General features: G+C 47.9%; 1 protein-coding gene across 5 annotated transcripts in view; it reads right to left on the bottom strand.

Annotated features, from left to right (window-relative positions):
• Positions 1 to 386: 386 nt before the first annotated feature.
• Positions 387 to 20,579, bottom strand: part of Pxylp1 (2-phosphoxylose phosphatase 1) — a 58,856-nt gene continuing 38,663 nt past the window's right edge. For all 5 annotated transcript variants that reach the window (XM_051206632.1, XM_051206642.1, XM_051206658.1 and 2 more), the window contains 4 exons: positions 14,866 to 15,024; positions 13,943 to 14,069; positions 5,769 to 5,908; positions 387 to 2,699 (listed from right to left, as the gene is read on the bottom strand). In XM_051206632.1, the coding sequence (XP_051062589.1) occupies positions 1,762 to 2,699; positions 5,769 to 5,908; positions 13,943 to 14,069; positions 14,866 to 15,024 (1,364 nt within the window). In that variant the 3' untranslated portion in view covers positions 387 to 1,761. The remainder of the gene's footprint in view (positions 2,700 to 5,768; positions 5,909 to 13,942; positions 14,070 to 14,865; positions 15,025 to 20,579) is intronic.

Genomic DNA, 20,579 nt, shown 5'->3' with positions numbered 1-20,579 from the left:
TGGAATGGAGGGTTTCGGGATTCTGTCCTTTGCATTGCCAATGTCTTAGGAGGTAAAATCTTCACCTATACCCTTTGATGTTGGCTCTAACCCAAAACACTTACTCTTACTTACAGATGCCATGAATTGGTGGGGTTTTTTTTTTTTTTTTTTTTTTTTTTTTGTTTTAAATTCCCTCTCTTATTTTTAAATCTTCAAGTATGTTTAGCAGTTCTAAATCCGGCAGCTTGTGAGTGGGCAAAAGAAACCCGAGTTCGCTTTAAATAAGAGAAAGATGGAAAAGAACATGCTCACAATTTTCAGCACTAAATAAAGCAATTCAAGTAGAATTTAAAGCCAGTTTCTCCCTTGTAAAGAACCTGAGTGACTTAGATCCACACCGTGAGTTGTACAGGCTAAGAATTCTTCAAAAATTTTTATTTCTACAAAGAAAACGTGTTCAAACGCAACACCAGACAAACAGGGAGAGAAAGGGCTGGATGCTGGAGAACCCCACGTGCGCGAGCCAGGCCTTCGGAGCAAACCAGCACCATTAACCTAGAAACCAAGGACTTAGTTGTAATTGTGCCTGTTATAGAAAATACTTTAGAAAGATTATTAACTATCGAGTAACAAAGTTCTCTTTTAGAAACCTCTTTAAAAATCAACTGGAATTTGGCATTTGAAACTGATGAAAATGGTTTAAAAATGGACCCAATTCTACAGCTTGTCAAGGGGAATGAGTCATTAGGTATTTATTTTTGGAAGGGGGAAAAAGTGCCCCAATTCAGCTTTTGGCCTTCTTCCAACCACCAAGCAGGTGCAGCAAATCGAATATTTCTACAGGGATAAGAACACATCTAAAACTGGTCTCAGAAAATATTTTCCTAGACTATAAAAATACTAAATGGAATACAAAAATTCCAGCATATGAAGCCAATAGACTATAGCAGACAAATGTCTAAAACACACTTAAAGCTATTTTGTGCCACAGTCATTATGAGTATCAAGTATTGTGGTCATTTCCTGTGAGCCTTCTGACCCGATGTTTATTTCCCCTTGCGTTTGTTACCACATCAGATATAGATCCAATTCTGTGTTTCTAGCGGAAGCTACCCAAGGGCCTGCTAAACAGCTTGGCACTCAGCTGGCTCTCAAAGGGCTGGAAGTGCAACCAGAGCAGGCAGTTTTTAAAGATCAGGGGTCAGCGAATACAGCCCATGATGGAGAGCTGGCTACCTCCTATTCTGTTTGGCCTGTGGAACACAGTCACACACACCCATTGATGTATGGCCACGTCACCAGAGCACTGCTAAGAAGATGTGACACAGACTCCATGTGACAGAGACTTAGGTCTGCAGAGTCTAAGATCCTGACTTTCTGGTCCCTTCACAAAAAGGCTGCCCTCTTCACTTTAAACTCATCACTTGGGGAACATCTCCACTCAACAAGGTTAAGGTAAGTGTCTGAGATTAAGAAGATTTTGGCAGAGCTTTGCTGGTTCCATGGCAGGCCAAAAATATATATAAGCGGAGATTGGCAACTTTGAGTACTAAATCTGATGCTAGCATTCTAAGCTGCATACAGCTATGGTAATGTACCTTTTTTCCCCCCCCTGTGTGAACCAGCTCTTTTTGTATCAAATAATGTACTGCTATGTGCTTCCTGTGTGTGGAAACCATGGGCATGATCACCTGCCCTAGTCTGCATCCATTAGAACTCCATACCATGATTTAGCAACAGACAGAACCAGCAAGAAAACAGTGCTGTGCTAAACACCCTTTAGGCCCCTTCCCCATGACACGCATCATAATAATTAGTACTACTGCCGTCCAGGGCTACAAACATATCCCTTTTGACAAAGCGGACCAAGTTTTCAAGAGGACACATGGGCTTGGGGGAACGCTTGTGGAAATCATGGCAGAAAGAGGTATGGAAGGTGACGTCAGCCCCATTATAAAGAATCCGGACGGAATGTTCACTGGGCTTTTTACGGTCCTGCCAGAGCTCAAAGACCAGCCTGGCAGCAAACCTTGGGAACCTGGCTTCCAAAAGACCCAAGGCACTGAGGACCGGTGACAGAGTGACGTCGTGAGCAGAGTAGAGGGTGAACAGCTCGTCTGTCCAGCCTGAGGCAGCACGCTGCATCCGGTTGACTGTCTGATTGAGGATGGGGTGGGCCCCGAGTAGCGAATACCCAAAGTACAGCGGCTTCTCATGCCTCTCACGCTCATCCTCTATCTGGTGCGTCTTGATCACCTTGAAGTGCTCCATGGCAAGGCAGCCACTTCTGCTGCAGGGGAAGCTGACATTGTGGCAAAAGTGGCAGAGCATGGAGTCAATGGGGTTGGCCGCCCGGAGCTGCTTGGTGGGGATGTCCACAATCTTGGCCATCTCCCCGTAGGTCCTCTCTAGGTCGTTGTTCTTCAGACGTAGGAGGTACTGCCGGCGCTGTTCCTTCTCCAGATACTGGTTTCTCAGCGGGCAGTAGCAGCTTCCAGAACAGAACAGGGCACTTGGCTGGTGCTTGAAATAAATCTTCTTCCAGTCAAAATCTGGGAGGAAGCCATAGAGCAAGGCCAGCCCACTCTGAAGGGTGCGGCTCTTCCCAGTGGTCTCTAGGTAAAGCTGCTCTGAAGACCAGTTGTTTGGCAGGAGTTTGTGTTTCCTCAGATAGATGTCCCTCAGCAGCTGGCCATTCTGCAGATGCTGCACAACTCCTGCAACACCAGGGACACAGAATCCTTCTTACTATGAGCTTAGCAAAGGGCCAGGAAGGACCAGTACCCGTCCCTGGTGTGTTTGAAAGCAGTGGGAGTTAAAGGACTAAGGCCTGTTTCTTCACAGGGAAGTAGACATTAGAACGGGTCTGTGCATAGGCATGGGGTATGGAAAACGGCCTTTGTCACAAGCCCCCTACCACTGGCTGTAATTTGCATATACCCAACCCCCTACCACTGGCTGTAATTTGCATATACCCAACCCCCTACCACTGGCTGTAATTTGCATATACCCAACCCCCTACCACTGGCTGTAATTTGCATATACCCAAGGGTAGGTGTATGCATACTGCCCCAGACACACAGCAGTCCTTGGCCAGGGATGGCTATATGAAATCTATCTTACCATCTACTTGCCATTGGGACATTGCCTCCTTGACCCTGTTTCCATTATAATGCCCAACTGAAGGCCCTCTGTTAATCTCTGGGGCATCTTGTCTGGCCCAGCAGGGGCTTTCCAGGCTCAGCTAACTAGCTCATGCTCAGCAATTTCAGATATCCAGACAGGATTTTTAGGAACAAAAGGAAGACGGTATGTTTATTATGCTCCTTTTAAATGAAAAAGAAGGAAGAGCAAGAGCTTGTGTTCGCAGTTGTTTGCATTTTCCCTAAAGAAGCCTTGGACAGACTACAAGAAGCCAGTGGGGATTGCTTCCAAAGAAGGAGGGCACAGAAGTGATGCGGTTGGGAAGTGGGTAGAAGCAAGACGTATGCTTCCCTTTAATACTGTCTTGCCTTTGGACCACTGCAGGACAATGAAGGAACTTTTTAAAGAAACGGAAAGCTTTATTTGTACGCAGGAGAGGGCAACTCAAAAGAAAAAACAGGCTTGTCCTCCAACCTGCAGAAGGTGAGGGAGGCCATCTCAGCAAGGGGTGGGAATCCTCTGAGGATATGGTCACACACAGGCAGTGTGACCAGTTATGCCATTATGTTCAGGTATCCAAACAGTTTGGAGAGTTCCATCCCCAAATGAGGCAGGCACTTTTACCTGATGAGCTATCTTCTCTACCTCCCGACATATTCCTACGTAATAAGATGGAACAGGGCATTGTGGGGTCACTAAGACACCACTGCATTGCACAGGAAGAAAAGTTAGCAGTAAGGGTCTGTTTCTTTTTAAGTAACTTTTCCAAAAATTTACTCTTATTTTATATGTGTGTATTTGCCTGCATGTATGTATATGTCCCAGTTGTGTGCCTGATGTTCAAGGAAGTCAGGAGAAAGTGTCAGATCCCCTGGAACTAGAGTTATAGATATTAGTGAGCTTACATGTGAGTGCTGGAAACCAAACTGAACCTGGGTCCTCTGTGAGAGCAGCCAGTGCTCTTAACCACTGAGCCACCTCTCTAGCCCCTAGTCTATTTCTTAGGTGGGTCTGTGGTACTTTCTTCTGATTTACTGTCTTTTATAATTTATACACATGAACACTGATGCTTCTGTAAGAAGGAAGGTGACTTTTATTTTGTGTGCACATGTAACAGAGTATGCACATGGAGGCCAGAGGTCAGCTTGCAGGAAATGGTTCTCTCCTACCATGTGGGACCCAGGGATTGGACCAGGCTTGGCTGTAGACCCAGTTAACCCGTGACAGCCATCTAGCCTGTAAAGTTACCTTTAATTTTAAGACAGCAGATGTTTCATTAGATACCTTGGGTCCTCTGAGTTCCTTGAGATGCCAGTCCATATGAGTTAGATCAGAGGACCCACCTCTCCCTAGGGCACTAAGGCAGGAGTTTAAGCACTATTGTGCAATGTTAAATGCTATTAAAACCGTTAGTTCCATGTTGAGTTTTGTTAAGTCTTTATTAAGTTTATTTGAAACATTCTTTTAATGCTCTCTGAGATGACTAAAGGTCAGGAGCAGGCTGTCTGATAGGCTCACCCTCTGTGCCTGGCAGCCTGGAGCAGGGAACTGCCAGCTAAGCACCCCCTTCCTGGTGACTGGCCAGATGGCCTTCATGGCAGCCTGGCTGCTTTGGACACTTTACATGAGGACACTCAGCAGCTTCAGAAGGACCACTATAAACACAGCTGAGGACAGTCTGCTCCAGCCTTGGAGAGCAGCTTCCTTAGCAAGACAAGCCTTGGTGAACTCTAACCAAGCCTGCGGCCATTTTCTCAGGACAGGGCTTTTCCTGGTGGCCCAGGAGAAGGCCTGTGACTGGGGCCAGAAGTGTGTGTGTGTGTGTGTGTGTGTGTGTGTGTGTGTGTGCAATTAGTGCAAACGTGTTTGCCACGCCCCTTTGCTGGCTTGATTTTCTAGCCAGCTGGGAGACGCCTTCTGCTCTGCCCCTGGGGCTGCAGCATCTGGCCATGAAAGGGCCTCTGAACAGCCTCCTCTCTCTCGTCTACTCTGACTCTATCGTTGCAGTAGCAGTGGCCAACGCGGCAGTACAGCCATCCAGGCTTTGGCAACTGCAGTGGGGACAACAGCTGAGGAAAAGGAGCAGGCAGGAGAGGGTGGAGAGCTGAAGAAACTAAGAGCCATGGGCTACAAACTGTGGGCCAAAGCTGCTGGAAAGCTCCAGGGAACTGCCACAGCGTAAGGGCCCAGGGTTTCAGACACCCTGGGCATGACCTTGTGACACTGTCACTGTAGGGAGGGGGGTCCTAGCACGCCCAGGTGGTTTGTGAGTTCTGACACTAGAAGGCATCGTTTGCAACTGCCTTGCACTTTCTGCAGGCTCTGTCGCTCGCTGCTCTCTGCCCTGGAAGGCCAGGACTACAGTGCCTGCCGAGTGCTTGGGACTCCTAGTGATTAAGTCCAGAGTCATAAGTTATTAGTTTTTAAGGCTCTGGGATAAAAACAGCTGTGTTTGCCATACCAGTCCCCGGGCTTGGGCACTCAGGGTGCAGGACTACCAACCTGGAAAAAGCTTCCCACCACTCACAACTTCTAGCTGGGTATGGCCAGGACCTCACACAGCTAACTGGCAATGCAGATGGTCTCTCAGTGTCCCACAGCACTACCAATGGAAGGGGTGGGTGTGACAGGTATGTACTTACCTGTCTGCGTGAGCTCTCCCATCTCACACAGAAGGTGGTTAGGGTAGAGAGGCAGGGAATTTAAGGGGCTTTCAAAAGAGGCTCCGGATCCTTTCAGCATGTGACTAACAAAAGCTCCCAGCTTAGGGTGATAGGGCTTCCTAAAAGGACAACACAGAGAAGCAGTGATCAGAACACTCTGAAGCAGTCACACTTTAGTACACAACCCTGTGTGCATCACGGCCTCCACTGCCTACAAGAACAGGTTCTGAGCCAGGCGTGGGTGGAGCAGGCCTTTAATCCCAGCGCTAGGGAGGCAGAGGCAGGCGGGTCTCTGTGAGTTTGAGGCCAGCTGGTCTACAGAGCGAGTTCCAGGACAGGTTCCAAAGCTGCACAGAGAAACCTTGTCTTGAAAAATAGACTAACAAAGAAAGAAAGAGCAGGTTCTGGGGCTCGGTGTCAGGGCCAGACAGATGGCTCAGTAGTTAAGGGTACTGTCTGCTCTTCCAGAGGATCTGGGTCTGATTCCCAGCACCCATGTGGCAGCTCACAATTATCTGAGACTGTAGTCCCAGGGGATCCAATGTCCCCTTCTGTGCTCTGTGGCGCATGGACACATAGGCAAGCAGAATACCCTAAATAAACAAAAATAAAGGAGGAACATGTTTTCACAATGGTTACAGTTTCACCGTGACTTGACCATGGGGACACGACTGAGGTCAGCTTGAGTTTCCAACCTCTGCTGAATACAATGCCCTGGGATTAGGCATTGCCCTTTACCAGCACGCCCCAAATCCTGCTGCTTCTGGGTCATGTGGTAGGTAGGAAGCTGCCCTGGTTTCTCCCTTTCCTACCTAGTCTAGTCTTGTAGATTCTCCCATGGCTGTGTCTTCATCTCTTCTCCATCCTCGCACAGCCAGTATCTGGGTTCTGACCTGAGACAGCCTTGCCTGGATGGCTGCAGGCCCCTTCCTCAGTGTACCCTGCCCTTCTCACCTTGCTTTCTCCACAGCCAGAGGGACGACATCAAAGGCATCGACTCTCACCTATCACTCACTGCCTTTTCACGTCGCCACCTTGTGGAAAGGGGTGTGCACAGCTGGTTACTTTGCTTTGGGATCTCTCACAGAGACCCTCCTTCCCTCTGACAGGGTGCTCTGGCCGCTTTCCCCTCGCATACAACACACTCCTCCTTTCCCATCTCCACCCCCTTTTTATATATCCTCATGGGAGATCTGCCTAATCTGACTTCTGGAAAAATGTCTCTAGGAAACCATTAACTGGATGAGACAACCAATGCCTACCTCAACAGTCCTATGCTATGTGTTTTGCACATAAAAGATCTCATTTAATGCTATGTGGTGTTGAATGCCTAGAAAAGCCTCTGAGATCTGAGATTATCTGCTTCGGTCATACAGAGTATGTATGGTAAAGACAAGCACACTTTATCCCACAACTAATATACAATTTCCCAAGATAATGATATAAGCAGCTCTGTATAACAAAATGACCTGTGAATACACCCACCTTTTCTCTGAATGGTCAAATGGCCCATGAGTGTGTCTACATTTTCCAGCTGAACAGACATGGACAGATATGGCCACTGGCAAGAAAACTGCATGCAAATTGGCATGAAAGCAGGAGCTAAACTGTTCTAACGGCAAACCCTGCTGTCTGAAAGCCCAATTAACTTCAGAAATATCTCAAAAACTGATGCCAAAATGGATTTACATCTTTCAAAAAATATCCATCTTTTAAAAACAATGTTTTAAAATTAGAGTTTGCTAATCTAGACATGCAGTGGAGTCTAATAGAGCCCCAGGATAGCTGCAGGGAATTGTGGCTCATAAAATCAGAGCGTATTTTATTCTGCCTGAGGCTGAGCACATAAATGTTTATAAACTAGGAAATAAAATGTTCAGACCCACAACACGGCTGTCAACATGAATTCACATCAACAAAGGATATCCATCAACAGGACTCCAATCTCCTGTTCTGGGCCATTATTTGAGGTCGGCGACTTCTGAGGCTCTGAAAACACTTGGCTGCCAATTTTAGAAATGGATTTTCACTACTGAATGTGTTTGCTGAGATGTACCAGGTTCCCGGAGCATCTGACTGCTTAACGATGCTGTCCTATCTAATGGTATTCATTATGATTTTTTTTTTTATGTTACAGCATTGGAGACTGAAGCCTGAGCCTTGAATATGCAAGCATGTCACACATGTTCTACCACCAAATCACATTCACTGCAGCTTTTTTCATGAGAGAGAAATATGAAGATTTGTGGAAGAGAAGCACTCACAACAGAAGATAACTAAGGGCTGTATCTTTTCCACGGTAGGAGGACCAGGTAGCTGAATCTTTGGGACCAGACCTGAATCTCACTGTTCAGGCCTAGCTCCATCCTAGCTTTATCCCTAGCTCCATCCCTGTATCCCAGAGCGCACCTGGTACATGCTCCATCCCTGCAGACCATAGCATGTCTGGTGGATGCTCCAAAAATACGTGGGACTGAATTTAATGGTGACATGTCCCATTCTTAGCTGTACTGTGAAAACACCATATCCACATCTTCCTTAACCTGAATATCACATCACCACAGCATGTATTAAAATGTGTAGATGGGTAGAAATATTAAAAACAAAGGCTGGTATGAAGTGAGGCTATTGTTGTACACCAAATTCTATTATTTCTTCTTGGTAATTAGTTTAGTGTCTACCACTGAGGTATGCACACCACTCCTGCTAGGTTCTTATCTCAGGTAGCTGTCTAAGCACAGCAGCATCCTGATCAGCTGTGGAGACATCTCTAGAGAACAGAGGAAGCAATGACCTGGTAGGAACCTCTCCCTCAATGGCTAGATGGGGCTGAGTGGCATCAATCTACCTTCACTCAAGGAAGATGTAAACTCAAAGGCGAGGCACCTTTGAGTTCTCCTCCACATAACTCTGGATTCTAGAAGAGTGGATACCTGAGCCAAGACAGCAATGCTACTACTAGAAAGCATACTTTTAAAGGCTCACCTGGCTGGAAACCAGAAGGAATTCATACCACATGTAAAAAACTTAAGCTGACTAAAGACTGGACAATTTCCAAAGTCAACAAAACAAGCTTACAAAAAGACAACCCTGATGTACTTCAGGGCGATTTTCTGGGCCTTGCTATGTAACCTGATAAGACCAACTGTCCGCTCTCCTCCCGCCACAGGTTCAGCCTGAGATCACTCTAGTCTCATCTGCTGCCCACATGCTAAAGATGCTCAAATAAAGCAGCATGCCAATGCCCCTAGGCCCAAACCAGACATCCCTGCCCAGCAAAGACTCTCCCAGCATCTGGAGATAGCTCAGAGGCAATGCTGGTCGCCAGAGCAACTTCTCGCCAGAGCTCTCGGCTCCTGGGAGGGAAGTACATTAGCAGTGTGCCTCCTCTTTGTCACCCCACCCAACCTGTATGCAGCTCACCCATCCCACCTGACCTTCTCCAAGGTCAGCCCTTCATCTCTGAGGCCATTCTCTGTCAATTTCTCAGTTAATAACAAATATTTGTCCTAGGTGTTTGGGTGGTAACAACATGGATGAGAATAAGAGAAATCCCTGACTCAGGGAGGGAGCTTCCGTTTCTGCCTGAAGAAACAAACCGCGCAAGAAACTTAAGTGTGCATGTATGAGAGACAGAGAGAGACACACACAGAGACAGAGACAGAGAGAAAGAAAGAGAACAACAGATGCTATGGCAAAAGAAGGAGGTTGGAGTTGGGGAGGGCACCCTGCATGTTAAGTACTCTAAGTAGAACATACAGAGGTGATGACTGAGCCAAGGAAATAGGGAATGGCCATAAGGCTGCCTGGGTAAGTAAGTATCTCCTAGACGGAGGAGATGGTCATGCAGCAGTGTGCCCAAGCAAGTAAGCTTACTTCCAAGTAAGCTGGAAGAAGGGCCAGGAGACTGGCTTCCCTTCTCATCTCTTCCCTGGTTGTAGTTTGAATGAAAATGGCCACCATAATGGCACTATTAGGAGGCGTGGCCTTGTTGGAGTAGGTGTGGCTTGTTGGAGGAAGTGGGCCGCTGGAAGAGGGCTTTGAGGGTTCAGAAGCTCAAGGCTGGTCTAGTGGCCCACTCTCTCTCCCTGCTGCCTGCTGATGCAGATGCAGAACTCTGGGCTCCTTCTCCTGTGCCATGTCTGCCTGTGTGCTGCCATGCTTCCTGCCGCCATGACAATGAACTGAACCTCCGAATTGTAAGCTGCCCCAATTAAACGGTTTCCTTATTAAGACTTGCTGCAGTCACGGTGCCTCTTCACAGCAGTAAGAGCCTAACTAAGACACTACCCTAAGCTGAGTTGGGTAGCTGGCTCAGGCCCCAAGTGTGCTACCAAAGCCTGTTCCACTGTAGTTTCCCTTCCGTTTTCTTCTCTTCTTTCTCTGCTAAAATGGTCACCTGTGCTGGCTTCCACTTGCTGAGGACTGACCTGGTATCTCAGATGTAAGTGGCTCCCTGAGGGCAGGACAGCCCACCTGCTGTGACGTCTCAGATGCTTTACTTATCAGGCCAGTCACATTGGTCCTAGTGTTACTGCCCAGCTCTGCAAGCTGCAGACCCCTTGCACTTTCTGGTCCCTCCATCTAGAACACTCCTCTGCTCAGGTCTTCATGGGACCGGCTCCTCCACTACATTTACATGTCTGCTGGTGTGCTGCCATGCAACCTGGTCCAGGAAAGGAGCGTAAATCTAAAATTTGTCATGAAAATGCTTGAAAGAACCATTTCCTTCTTGGCTGTAGAAAAGCATGTTCATCTTTATGAATGCAAAAAGAGCATTTAAAAATACAACACTCACATGGTTAATACCTTTATTGCTGAATAACTCTAATACTAGGGGAGTGCAAAGAGACCTCTCAGCACATCGCACTCCTGGAAGGACACAGACTATGGGGCACAGCATTATGCATAGGAACTGTGGACACATCTAGCTCCTGCCACTGGACCAAACATCCCCGCTGACGGACCAGAGTAATGGGGACCTTCCAGGCCTTCCTGCCAAGCAGGAAACCACAAAATTGCTAATTTATGAGCTAAAAGGACAGCCAGGAAGGCAGCAGGCACTGCTGTTGGCCCAGAACAGGTCTATACACTGCATGCCTGCTCATGCCTTCCCTAAGTACACATTCGCATTGATAAGACAACTCTCACTGTTTTTAAAGATGGGATGAATGAAATGGTGTAGAGGCTCCTCTTATCTGAAGAGGGTGCTGGAAGCCACAGGCAGCCCAAACTCTTGCATCTGGGCGCTCTTTCCTGTGCAAACCATACCCACGATAAGGCTTTAATTCTAAGTCAGGCATGGTGAGAGATTACATGACCAGTGATAAGGATAGAGCATCACAAGGCAACTATGTGAATGGAGTTCCCACTTGATGTGACTAGTCCCAGAGGCGGAGGAAATGGGGGAAGGAAGGTGGAGGGAGAGGGCTGCGGTAGTTAAACACCAGCACTGTGTCCTCTCCCACAAAGGACTTAGGACAGCTCCTGCACACACAAAATGAACACTAAGAGAAGTGAGGATGGAGGCTGCTAAGGCAACAGCTCCCTGGGACTAAACACCTCCGATAATGACACCACCAAAGGGAAAGAGCCTAGGTCCAGGTGGCCTCTAGGCTGCTGAAGGCCAATGCCATGTCACCAGTGTCAAACAGGTTGCAAAGGCTTCAGGGATACAAATCTATCAACAGGAAGATGGTGACAGGAACATACAACTGGCAATGTGTCTTGGGATCCCCAAGTGCTACCAAGTGCAAAAGTTGTCATCTTTCAGGCTCTGGGCTGGGCTTGGTGATCTGGGAGCAGTCAGGCCTGGGGAAGGCAGAGCTCAGCCTTAGGAAGATCAGCTGCAGGGTGCCCAGGCAGCCCTGACAATAGGCCCCTTCTTTGGGAACAGCCACAGTGGCCCCATAGTGACTTTCCAGAAGACTAAATCGGTCTGAGCTGAATCACGTGACAGTTCACAAAGCATTGAGGCTATGCTGAGCCCACCTAGCACAGTGGCCTACCTGGCTCCAGGCTGTTCGAAGGGCTGGCGTCCAGCTAGTACCAGCTGTAAACACAATGCCCTTCTGTCCCCAGTGGAAAAAGCAAATTCTCTGAGAGGCCTTTCCTGCTATCAAGCCACAGTAGTGTAACAAGTAGCCTCCATCATTGCCTCGGCCCTCAGCCAGCTGGGATGGCTTTAAACTCGACTTCCCTTGCTTGTTCTGACACACCCTTCCTGTATGCCCCCAGCCCTCTGCAGTGAGAGCTAGGCAGTTCCCCATACAGCCACAAAGCCACCCCACTGTTTCACACATGGAACGGGGTGGGGGGAAGGGAGGCACGCTTCCTGGAAGAGGGATGTCTTAGGGTTTCATTGCTATGAAGAGACACTATGACCACGGCAACTCTTAATTGAGGTGGTGGCTTACAGCTTGGGAGGTTCAGTCCATCATCACCATGGTGGGACATGGCGGTGTGCAGGCAGACAGTGCTGCAGTTCAGAGTCCTACATCTCAATCGGCAGGCAACAGGAAGTGAACTGAGATACTGGGCGTGGCTTGAGCTCAAAGATCCCCTCCACAGTGACACACTTCCTCCAAGTCCATGTCTACTTCACCATGGCCACACCTCCTAAGAGTGCCACTTTAGGGGCCATTTTCTTTCGACCTCTAAGGAGGTCTTGAAGGCACTGTGGAAGTGGGGTGAACAGGGATGGACAAGTCAGGAGGAGGCACAGCCGGCCCAAGCCCTGAAGATGCTACAAGAAGTAGGGTGTGGGGAGCCGAGAATCTTAGTGCAAAGTCTGAACACCAGGCTGGAGAGTGAGGGCTCAGTCAGGATAGGGTACACGCCTTAATTACCACATGCAGTAAAGAAGACACAGATCCCCAAGCTGGCAGCATTGTAGTTTCTAGCATGAGAGAATACACAAAACCCCACGGTCTTTCTACCTAAAATGCTTCACTGATTATTCCCCAAACCCCAGCCCATGAGAAGAGTTGGGACATCAAGAGTCATCTGAAAACCCCAGATTCATTGTCTTCAAAGAACAGCCCTGGCTGCAGACAGGAAATCCATGGTTCCACTGGGCTGGTCCTGCCTGGACAGGCTGGCACCCGAGAACCATTCCATCAAAATAACGTCTTCCCCACTGAGCACTTCCCTACATCTCCTGGTTTCATTCACCAAGGATAGATGGTACGTGCCCCCAGACACACTGGCTATGGCCAGGCTATCGTTTGTTGCTAACAGAGCTTCTGATTTCCATACACGCGATTTCCATTCTCTGCTCAATTATTTTTCATCCTGAGGGCTTTCAACTAAGACAGCACTGTTTCTAATGCCGTGAAAACTTAAATGGCTGAAATACTATCTTACACTCATCGCCCTCACAGCTGAGCACACTCCTTCCTGTGAATCGTCCCACCGCAGCCCTGCATGGTGAGCTTCGCCTGAGCTCTAAGAAACTAAGGGACTTGCCTGCTGCCTCCATGGAATGGTCCTAGGGTGGGTGACTGTATCTCATCTTTTTAAAACTGAAGAGCACAGCCAGAGAGTGGGCCTCAGACAGAACTGTATTTGCTGAGTTGCCTGAGATGCCCTCTCTGCTCTCTTCTCCCAATTCAGACACGCCCTCCTGCAGGGAGGAGAGAGGCTCACAAGAGTCAGGAAGCCAACTGAAAGTTAAAAGACATACAAAACTTAAGAAAGTTTTGTGATTCACAAGGCCCCAACCCGGGTTTTAACAGCAGTAAATAACCATGACGCAGGGAAAAAAGTGTGGTGGAGCTGCCTGCACACTGTACAGGCGGCTTTGTGAGTCATCACCCACGCTGGGGTGGACTTTTCAGTGAGGCAGATGCCTTTCAGTCACCCATGGTCCTCTAGGTAACCCCAGCACAATCACTGGCTCACCAAGCTCTATTTGGGTGGAGCTGGTTCTCCGTGCTATCATCAGTGCCCTATCTGGGTTAATAGATGTTTGTTTGTATCTTCCCAAAGGAGTCCCACAGCACTGTGCCATGAAAGACGGGGAATACTTTAACAGTTCACACTCACCAAGGCAGAGTTCACTCCCCCCGCCTCCCCCCCCCGTTTCCCATAATGCTCTGCTGTACAGAGCACAGCAGCTTGCATGACGACTCTTACCAAATAGTGCAATTTACCTGCTAGCCACTAGAGTGCAGTCAATTTCTGGTGGCTTTGTTTTGGGAATGGCATACAGTGGGTACCTGTCCCCATGGCGAATGAACACATGAACCGAGACCAGCTTATAATGATGGGGGGCGTGACCTGCGAGAGAGACACAACTTCCAGTCACCACACATCAAACAACAGTGTTTTAGCAAGGGTGGGGCATGCCCAGGCTGGGGGACCGAGAAGCTGGTAGCCAGGGCAACCCAGAAATAGCAGAGCTGCTACTGAGGGGCCTGAACTGGAGGAAGGGCCACTGTGCTGAGTGGGAGGGTGACACTAGCTAAAGAACCCCTAAAGGCGGGACAGAGGGTCACGAGAGGGCTTGAAAAGTCCCAGGGCCCCCAAAGGGGGCTGAAGGCAGGTGAGATGTGCACATGACAACTAATGTCTCATAAGCAGAGACTGGGGGAAGGCCCACAAAAATCCTAGCAACAGACTTCTGCTTTAAAGCCTTCAGGAAACACAGCAGGACACAAATACACGCATCCCACAACACCCTTTGACACACTCGAGGAAAGTGAAACTTGATGGGGACACTATTTCACACTCTTTTATAGTAAGACTCTAGGCCCCGTGGGCATGCTAAGTATACTGCAGATTTACTCTGAGAAGCTGAGCAGCCAAGGGTACTATGGGCCAGCTTCAACCTCCTGTCTGCCTTGTCCACATCTCACCAGAGACAGTCACCTCCACTACTCAGTAGAGTGTGCTAAAACCCAGGAGCCCATCCTTCGGCATAGTGTAAGTAGCTACTGCAGGATTCGAGCCCAAGATTCCACCTTCTTATGACTTCGGGATGCTGCTGAGGGAACTTAGTCCCCATTCCCCATGATGTCTACTTGGGTACTGAGTCCCAGGCTACCAAGACGGGTCATACACTGATTGGGTCTACCTTCCATGCTGCGCTCGGCTACACTTGGAATGTTGCAATACAGAAGAGCTTCGTAAACAGGGTCTATTGTCGGCGGCTCTGTCACTGGGTCAGGCATGATCCTCTTCCGACTCTTGCTGCTTCCTCCGTTCTTTGTTGTGGACACTGGGATCAGGTGGACTGCAAGGAAAGCACAGTGGATGAGGAGGACGACGCCAGATCAGCTGCTGTGGCCCAAGGAGGGCTGAATGTCCCTGCAAGCATTCTGCCCTTCAGTTACAGTGGACCTTAGTAGAACAAGAAGCCAGCCTTGGGATTCAGAAGTACACCTGGGACTTCCTAAGTAACAGGCCTCCCTCAGCGGAGACGAGAAGAACTTACTCTTCGTTCTCAAGTTCCCGGAACTAAAAGCGCATGAGGAGGACACAGCCCCTTCTTCTCAATAAGCTTTTAGCTCCTGTAACTGTATCAAGGGGGAACATCATTGTCCACTGGCGCCTGTTAAGTGCTAAATGGGGTGTGTGTGTCACACCTCGATTAATATCATCCGACCACACTCTGCGGTCCCTAGAGCCCCATCTCAGCAATCTGCTCACCATCTCTCAGGAGATTACTTCACACAAGAGAGCCTGAGACTGAGGTACACATGTGCAGCGAATGGACTCGGTCTCATTTGTCTGCCTGGGCTGACTCTCCCCCACCAAGTGTGGGTCATGCAGTGTGCAATGGTTTGGCTATCTGCTATCCATCTTTCTACCGGTAAGCCCTAGGCCCCAGGGGACACTGCCTGGCTGAGCTGACAGCACTTCTGTCCCTTGGCAGGATGGACATATGGCCAGAACCAGTGATGGTAATGACAGGGCAACCATAATCCTTTTTCTGGGCCAGGACAGGCTCTCCCTGTTCTTTGAACGGCAGGCTGGGGCTACCCAGCCATCTGTCTGTTTTTCCATGGACAGCCTAACTCAGTAGTCCCAGTCCTTCCATGATAGGGTAATGTTTTTTGCAGTTTCACAGTTTCTAGAGACCCCTGCATAGTAGCAGTCCTATTTTCAGCATCTATTAGTGGAGGACATACTTGTAAACGAGTGAGCCTGCAAAGCTAGTTAACTTCTAAGAGGTTTACCAACCACCACAATGATAATGAAAACATTTACTTATATTTATATATACACACATACATACCCAAACAATAGCGGAAACAGAGACTAATCACTAGACTACATCAGCTTAAATTCTCTAATTTCTTCTATACAAATACCTAAAATTTCCCCTTGCCAAACATATAAACAAAAATGAAAGAGAGTGAAAACACTAAGAGAAAAGCATTTACAATGCCTGTAACATACAAGTGACTGCTAAGCCAAGTACAGAAGAGTGAACACAGCAAGTACAAATACCAACAGCCAGCACGACATGAATGCATGCTCAAGTTAGTAGCTATGGAAATACAAAAGAAAACCACTGGTGACATTTTCATTCAAACCACCACGGAGCCATTCATGTTATCTTCAGGCAGGGAATTTTCCGAGGTTAGAAAATCACACCTTAACAGTAACACCAGCATTGGCAAAGGGTGACCCTTATATACACTGGAGGTGTGGGTGGAAAACGGAATCCTCCAGACTTGAAATCTGTTCTGAAAACATCAGTTTCCACACTCAAAGATGGCCAAGGAGATTTACTGCAGTGGCACTGATAACAAAATCAGAGAACAATCTAAACATCCATCACTGAATGAAGAGAATGCTATGTCCGGAGTACAGACTATTCTATGTGAATTAAAAGAACCAAAGATAAATCAAGAGAAGTTGATGAACCAAGTCATCAGGCAATAATACAACACCCTTTGTGGGAGGTTGGGAGGGAGGGAGGGAGGAGGGAGGGTGCACCTATAAATGAATGTGTGTATTAGTCACTAGTCTGCTTGCTATGGAAACATACCTGACAGTAGCTTTAGGAAGGGATTATTTTGGCTCACAATTTGCAGGGATTGGTCCATCATGGAAGACACGATGAGGAGAGAGGTCTCATTCCAAATCATGCGTCAAAGCGGAGAGCACTATATGTGCTCCTTTTTCTTTGGTTCAGGACCTCAGCTCACAATCAGGTACCACCCACACTTAGGATGTCTCTTCCTACCTCAATTAACCTACTCTGGATAATCCCTCACAAACATCTCCTAAAATGTTTCCACGGTGACTCTACATTCTATCAAACAGACAACCAAGATTAAACCTTACAACTCTACCCCTCCTCAACCTGACACCCAAACACATCACCTTCAACCTGAACCTCTCACTTCTTATCACCATAGACTCACTGCCGTCTCATAATGCAAAATACAGTCAGTCCAACCTGCAAAGTCCCCACAATCGTTAATAGCTCCAACACTGTTTGAAAGTTCAAAGTCCAAACACCACCTGGGACTCAAGGCAATCTCTTAGCTGTGAGCTCCCATAAAATAAAAAGCAAGTTTACATATAACAGCACAGCCAACACCCACTGCCAGCTGAGGATGGAGCCTGGCCCCACTGGACCACAGCTGCATCAGCTTCTGTGTATTGAACCTGAGGCAACAGTTTCCGAGGCAGTTGCTTTGAGAATCAGGGAACCCACTCTGCATCTTCTCAGTGTAGGTTCTCTTCTTTCAGATGAATTTGAATTTGCACACGATGTAGCCTATAGTGGGTAAGGACTTGCCCCCAGGACACCTCCCCTGTTGTCCCAGTGCACAGCAAGAGGTTACTCTTCATTGGTGATAATCCCCTTGACAATTCTAGCTGCTTCTCACCACCTGTCTTGTCTACAACATTAAACTCACTCCTGCCAAATGGCATTTTTCCATCTTTTCTCCCCTCGATTTGTTGCTTCCCTCACCATAGACCTGGATGAAAGCAATGTGCAGTAAACTATGACATAGCCTGACTACTATCCCATCTTGAAATTTCCTGTCAGCTACTTTTAAAGTCAAACCTCCCAGAGTTCTCAGGACATGGGGCAGAATGCAGCCAGATTCCCTGCCTGAAGATAACATGAATGGCTCCGTGGTGGTTTGAATGAAAATGGCTCCATTGGCACTACTGGGAAGTGTGGCCCTGCTGGAGGAAGCGTGTCACTGGGGGAGGGCTTTCAGGTCGGAGAAGCTCAAGCCTGCTGTGTGTCGCGGTCCCTTCCTGCTGCCTGTGGCTCCAGATGCAGAGCTCTCAGCTCCTCCTCCAGCACCGTGTTTGCCTGCACGCTGCTGTATTTCCTGCCATGGTAACAATGGACTAAACCTTTGAAACTGTAAGCCAGCCCCAATTAAATGTTTTCCTCTCTAAGAGTTTCTGTGGTCGTGGTGTCTCTTCACAGCAATAGAAACCATAACTAAGACAGCCCCCCCCAATGCAGCCCCTAACTCAGTTTCTCATAGAATCTTTGTTCCCCTCTGAAATCTCATGAGCCAGGCCACCACTCTCAGCAGAATGACACAGTAAGAACTCTTCCACAAAGCAGTTCCAAAGGCCATAGGGTCAGATTTACCCCAGCACTGACCCCACTTCTCAGTACCAATTTTCTGTATTAGTTACATATCTTATGGCTATGGCATAACATCTGAAGGAAGCAATGTATGGAAGGAACAGTTTATTTTGGCTTATTGGTCAATAGAGATACATCCCATCCCGGCAGAGAAGCATGGTGGCAAGAGCAGAGGGCCAGCTGGATCCTGACTGCATCCAGTCAGGACACAATAAATACTTGTACCTATCACCCTCCCTCCTGTGTATTCAGCCAGGGCCCCAGACCACGGAATTAGGTGCCACCTACAGTTAGGGTGGGTCTTTACACCTCAGTTAACCTACTCTAGATAGTAGCCGCACACAGGCATGCCCTGAGATTTGATCCCATGGTGATTTTACATCCTATCAAATTGACAAGATTAACCATCACACCAAGCATTCAGGGACATTTGTTTCCTATGCGACAGCCCAGCAACGTTTCAGGAGATGAGCCACAATTCCAGTGCTGTCATCTGGGGAATGGGAGGAATGTATGTGAACAAGTATTTAATTTGTTTTCCTATAAATATCTGTATCAGTTTAACATGGATGTATTTATAGTAGTCACAAAATAAATGCATTCTATATCCACAAAAACAAACGTCAGTTACTAGATCTTAATACACATGGGTATATTTACAGGCTTTACTAAAACAACAGAAAAAAAAAAAACTTTTGGGGTTGGCCATTCCCCAATTCAGAATTTGGCTGGAGCTGGAGCCTTTCTTCCCATGTCTGGAAAATGTTAGAGAGGCCAGTGCACACACAGCTCGGGTGCCAGAAGCCAAGTTTCTGTGGGGAGACTGGCAGCAAAGCAGATGTCCACGGTGGCTTCTTGATGGCTGGCCCTTCTGGTTGGGTAGTACCTTTGGTTCTTTGCCTTATATAGAATCTATCGAATTATGGTTCCTTGACTAGCTTGTAGCTCACTTGCTCTGAGCCTGGGCCAAGGCATGGTACAGTTAAGTAGACACATGAGGGACAGACATCTAATTCCACAGAGTATGTGGAATCCTGGATTATCCCAAAGCACAAGCAGTAAAGCCTGTGGCGGTCACCTGGGAACCCTGGTGGTTGGGGCCAAGTGACCCATGCACAACTCAAAGAAGCCGTGGTTTGAAAACCACAAATGACAATTAGGTCACAATCTAGAAAGACCTTTGCTGTTTCCCCTGGCACTGGGGCGCTCCTTCATCTTGTCTATTCAGTTTGCTGAGGTGGCACTGTGCTGTTTGTGACTCTGAGTCATCCAGACAAGATTTCCATCCACAAGGGGCTCTCTGAGGAGTCCTCCAGACACCAGGCACTCACAGTTCTCAGGCACAGGTGTGTGTGTGTGTGTGTGAGTGTGTGTGTGTGTGAGTGTGTGTGTGTGTTTGTGTGTGTGTGAGTGTGTGTGTGAATGAGTGTGTGTGTGTGAATGAGTGTGTGTGTGAATGAGTGTGTGTGTGAGTGTGTGTGTGAGTGTGTGTGTGTGAATGAGTGTGTGTGTGAATGAGTGTGTGTGTGAATGAGTGTGTGTGTGAATGAGTGTGTGTGTGTGAACGAGTGTGTGTGTGTGAATGAGTGTGTGTGTGAATGAGTGTGTGTGTGAGTGTGTGGGAGTGTGTGTGTGTGAATGAGTGTGTGTGGTGGTGAGATGAGTGTGTGTGTGTGTGAATGAGTGTGTGTGTGTGTGTGTGAATGTGTGTGTGTGTGTGTGTGTGAATGAGTGTGTGTGTGTGAATGAGTGTGTGTGTGTGAATGAGTGTGTGTGTGAATGAGTGTGTGTGTGAGTGTGTGTGTGAATGAGTGTGTGTGTGTGAATGAGTGTGTGTGTGTGTGAATGAGTGTGTGTGTGTGAATGAGTGTGTGTGTGTGAATGAGTGTGTGTGTGAATGAGTGTGTGTGAATGAGTGTGTGTGTGAGTTTGTGTGTGTGTGAATGAGTGTGTGTGTGTGAGTGTGTGTGTGTGTGTGAGTGTGTGTGTGTGTGTGTGAGAAGTCCCCTCAACTCCATTTTCACCCTGATGGCATCTGTGCTACTCAAAGCCCACCAGCTAGCAGCCCCCACTCGCGATCCTGTTTGCTTGTAATTCTGCCCACCCAATTCCTGTTGCTTGAATCTGCCAGAAGCTGCCCCCCTTTGGGAAGCCCCTCCGAGTTTATGAGTAGCTTCCACAACCCTCTCCATAAGAAGTCTATCTGGCTTCTG

The sequence above is a fragment of the Phodopus roborovskii genome, unplaced genomic scaffold (genome assembly GCF_943737965.1).
Source record: "Phodopus roborovskii unplaced genomic scaffold, PHOROB, whole genome shotgun sequence".
NCBI classification, from domain to species: Eukaryota; Metazoa; Chordata; class Mammalia; order Rodentia; family Cricetidae; genus Phodopus; species Phodopus roborovskii.
This window is presented reverse-complemented; position numbering and strand designations above follow the sequence as displayed.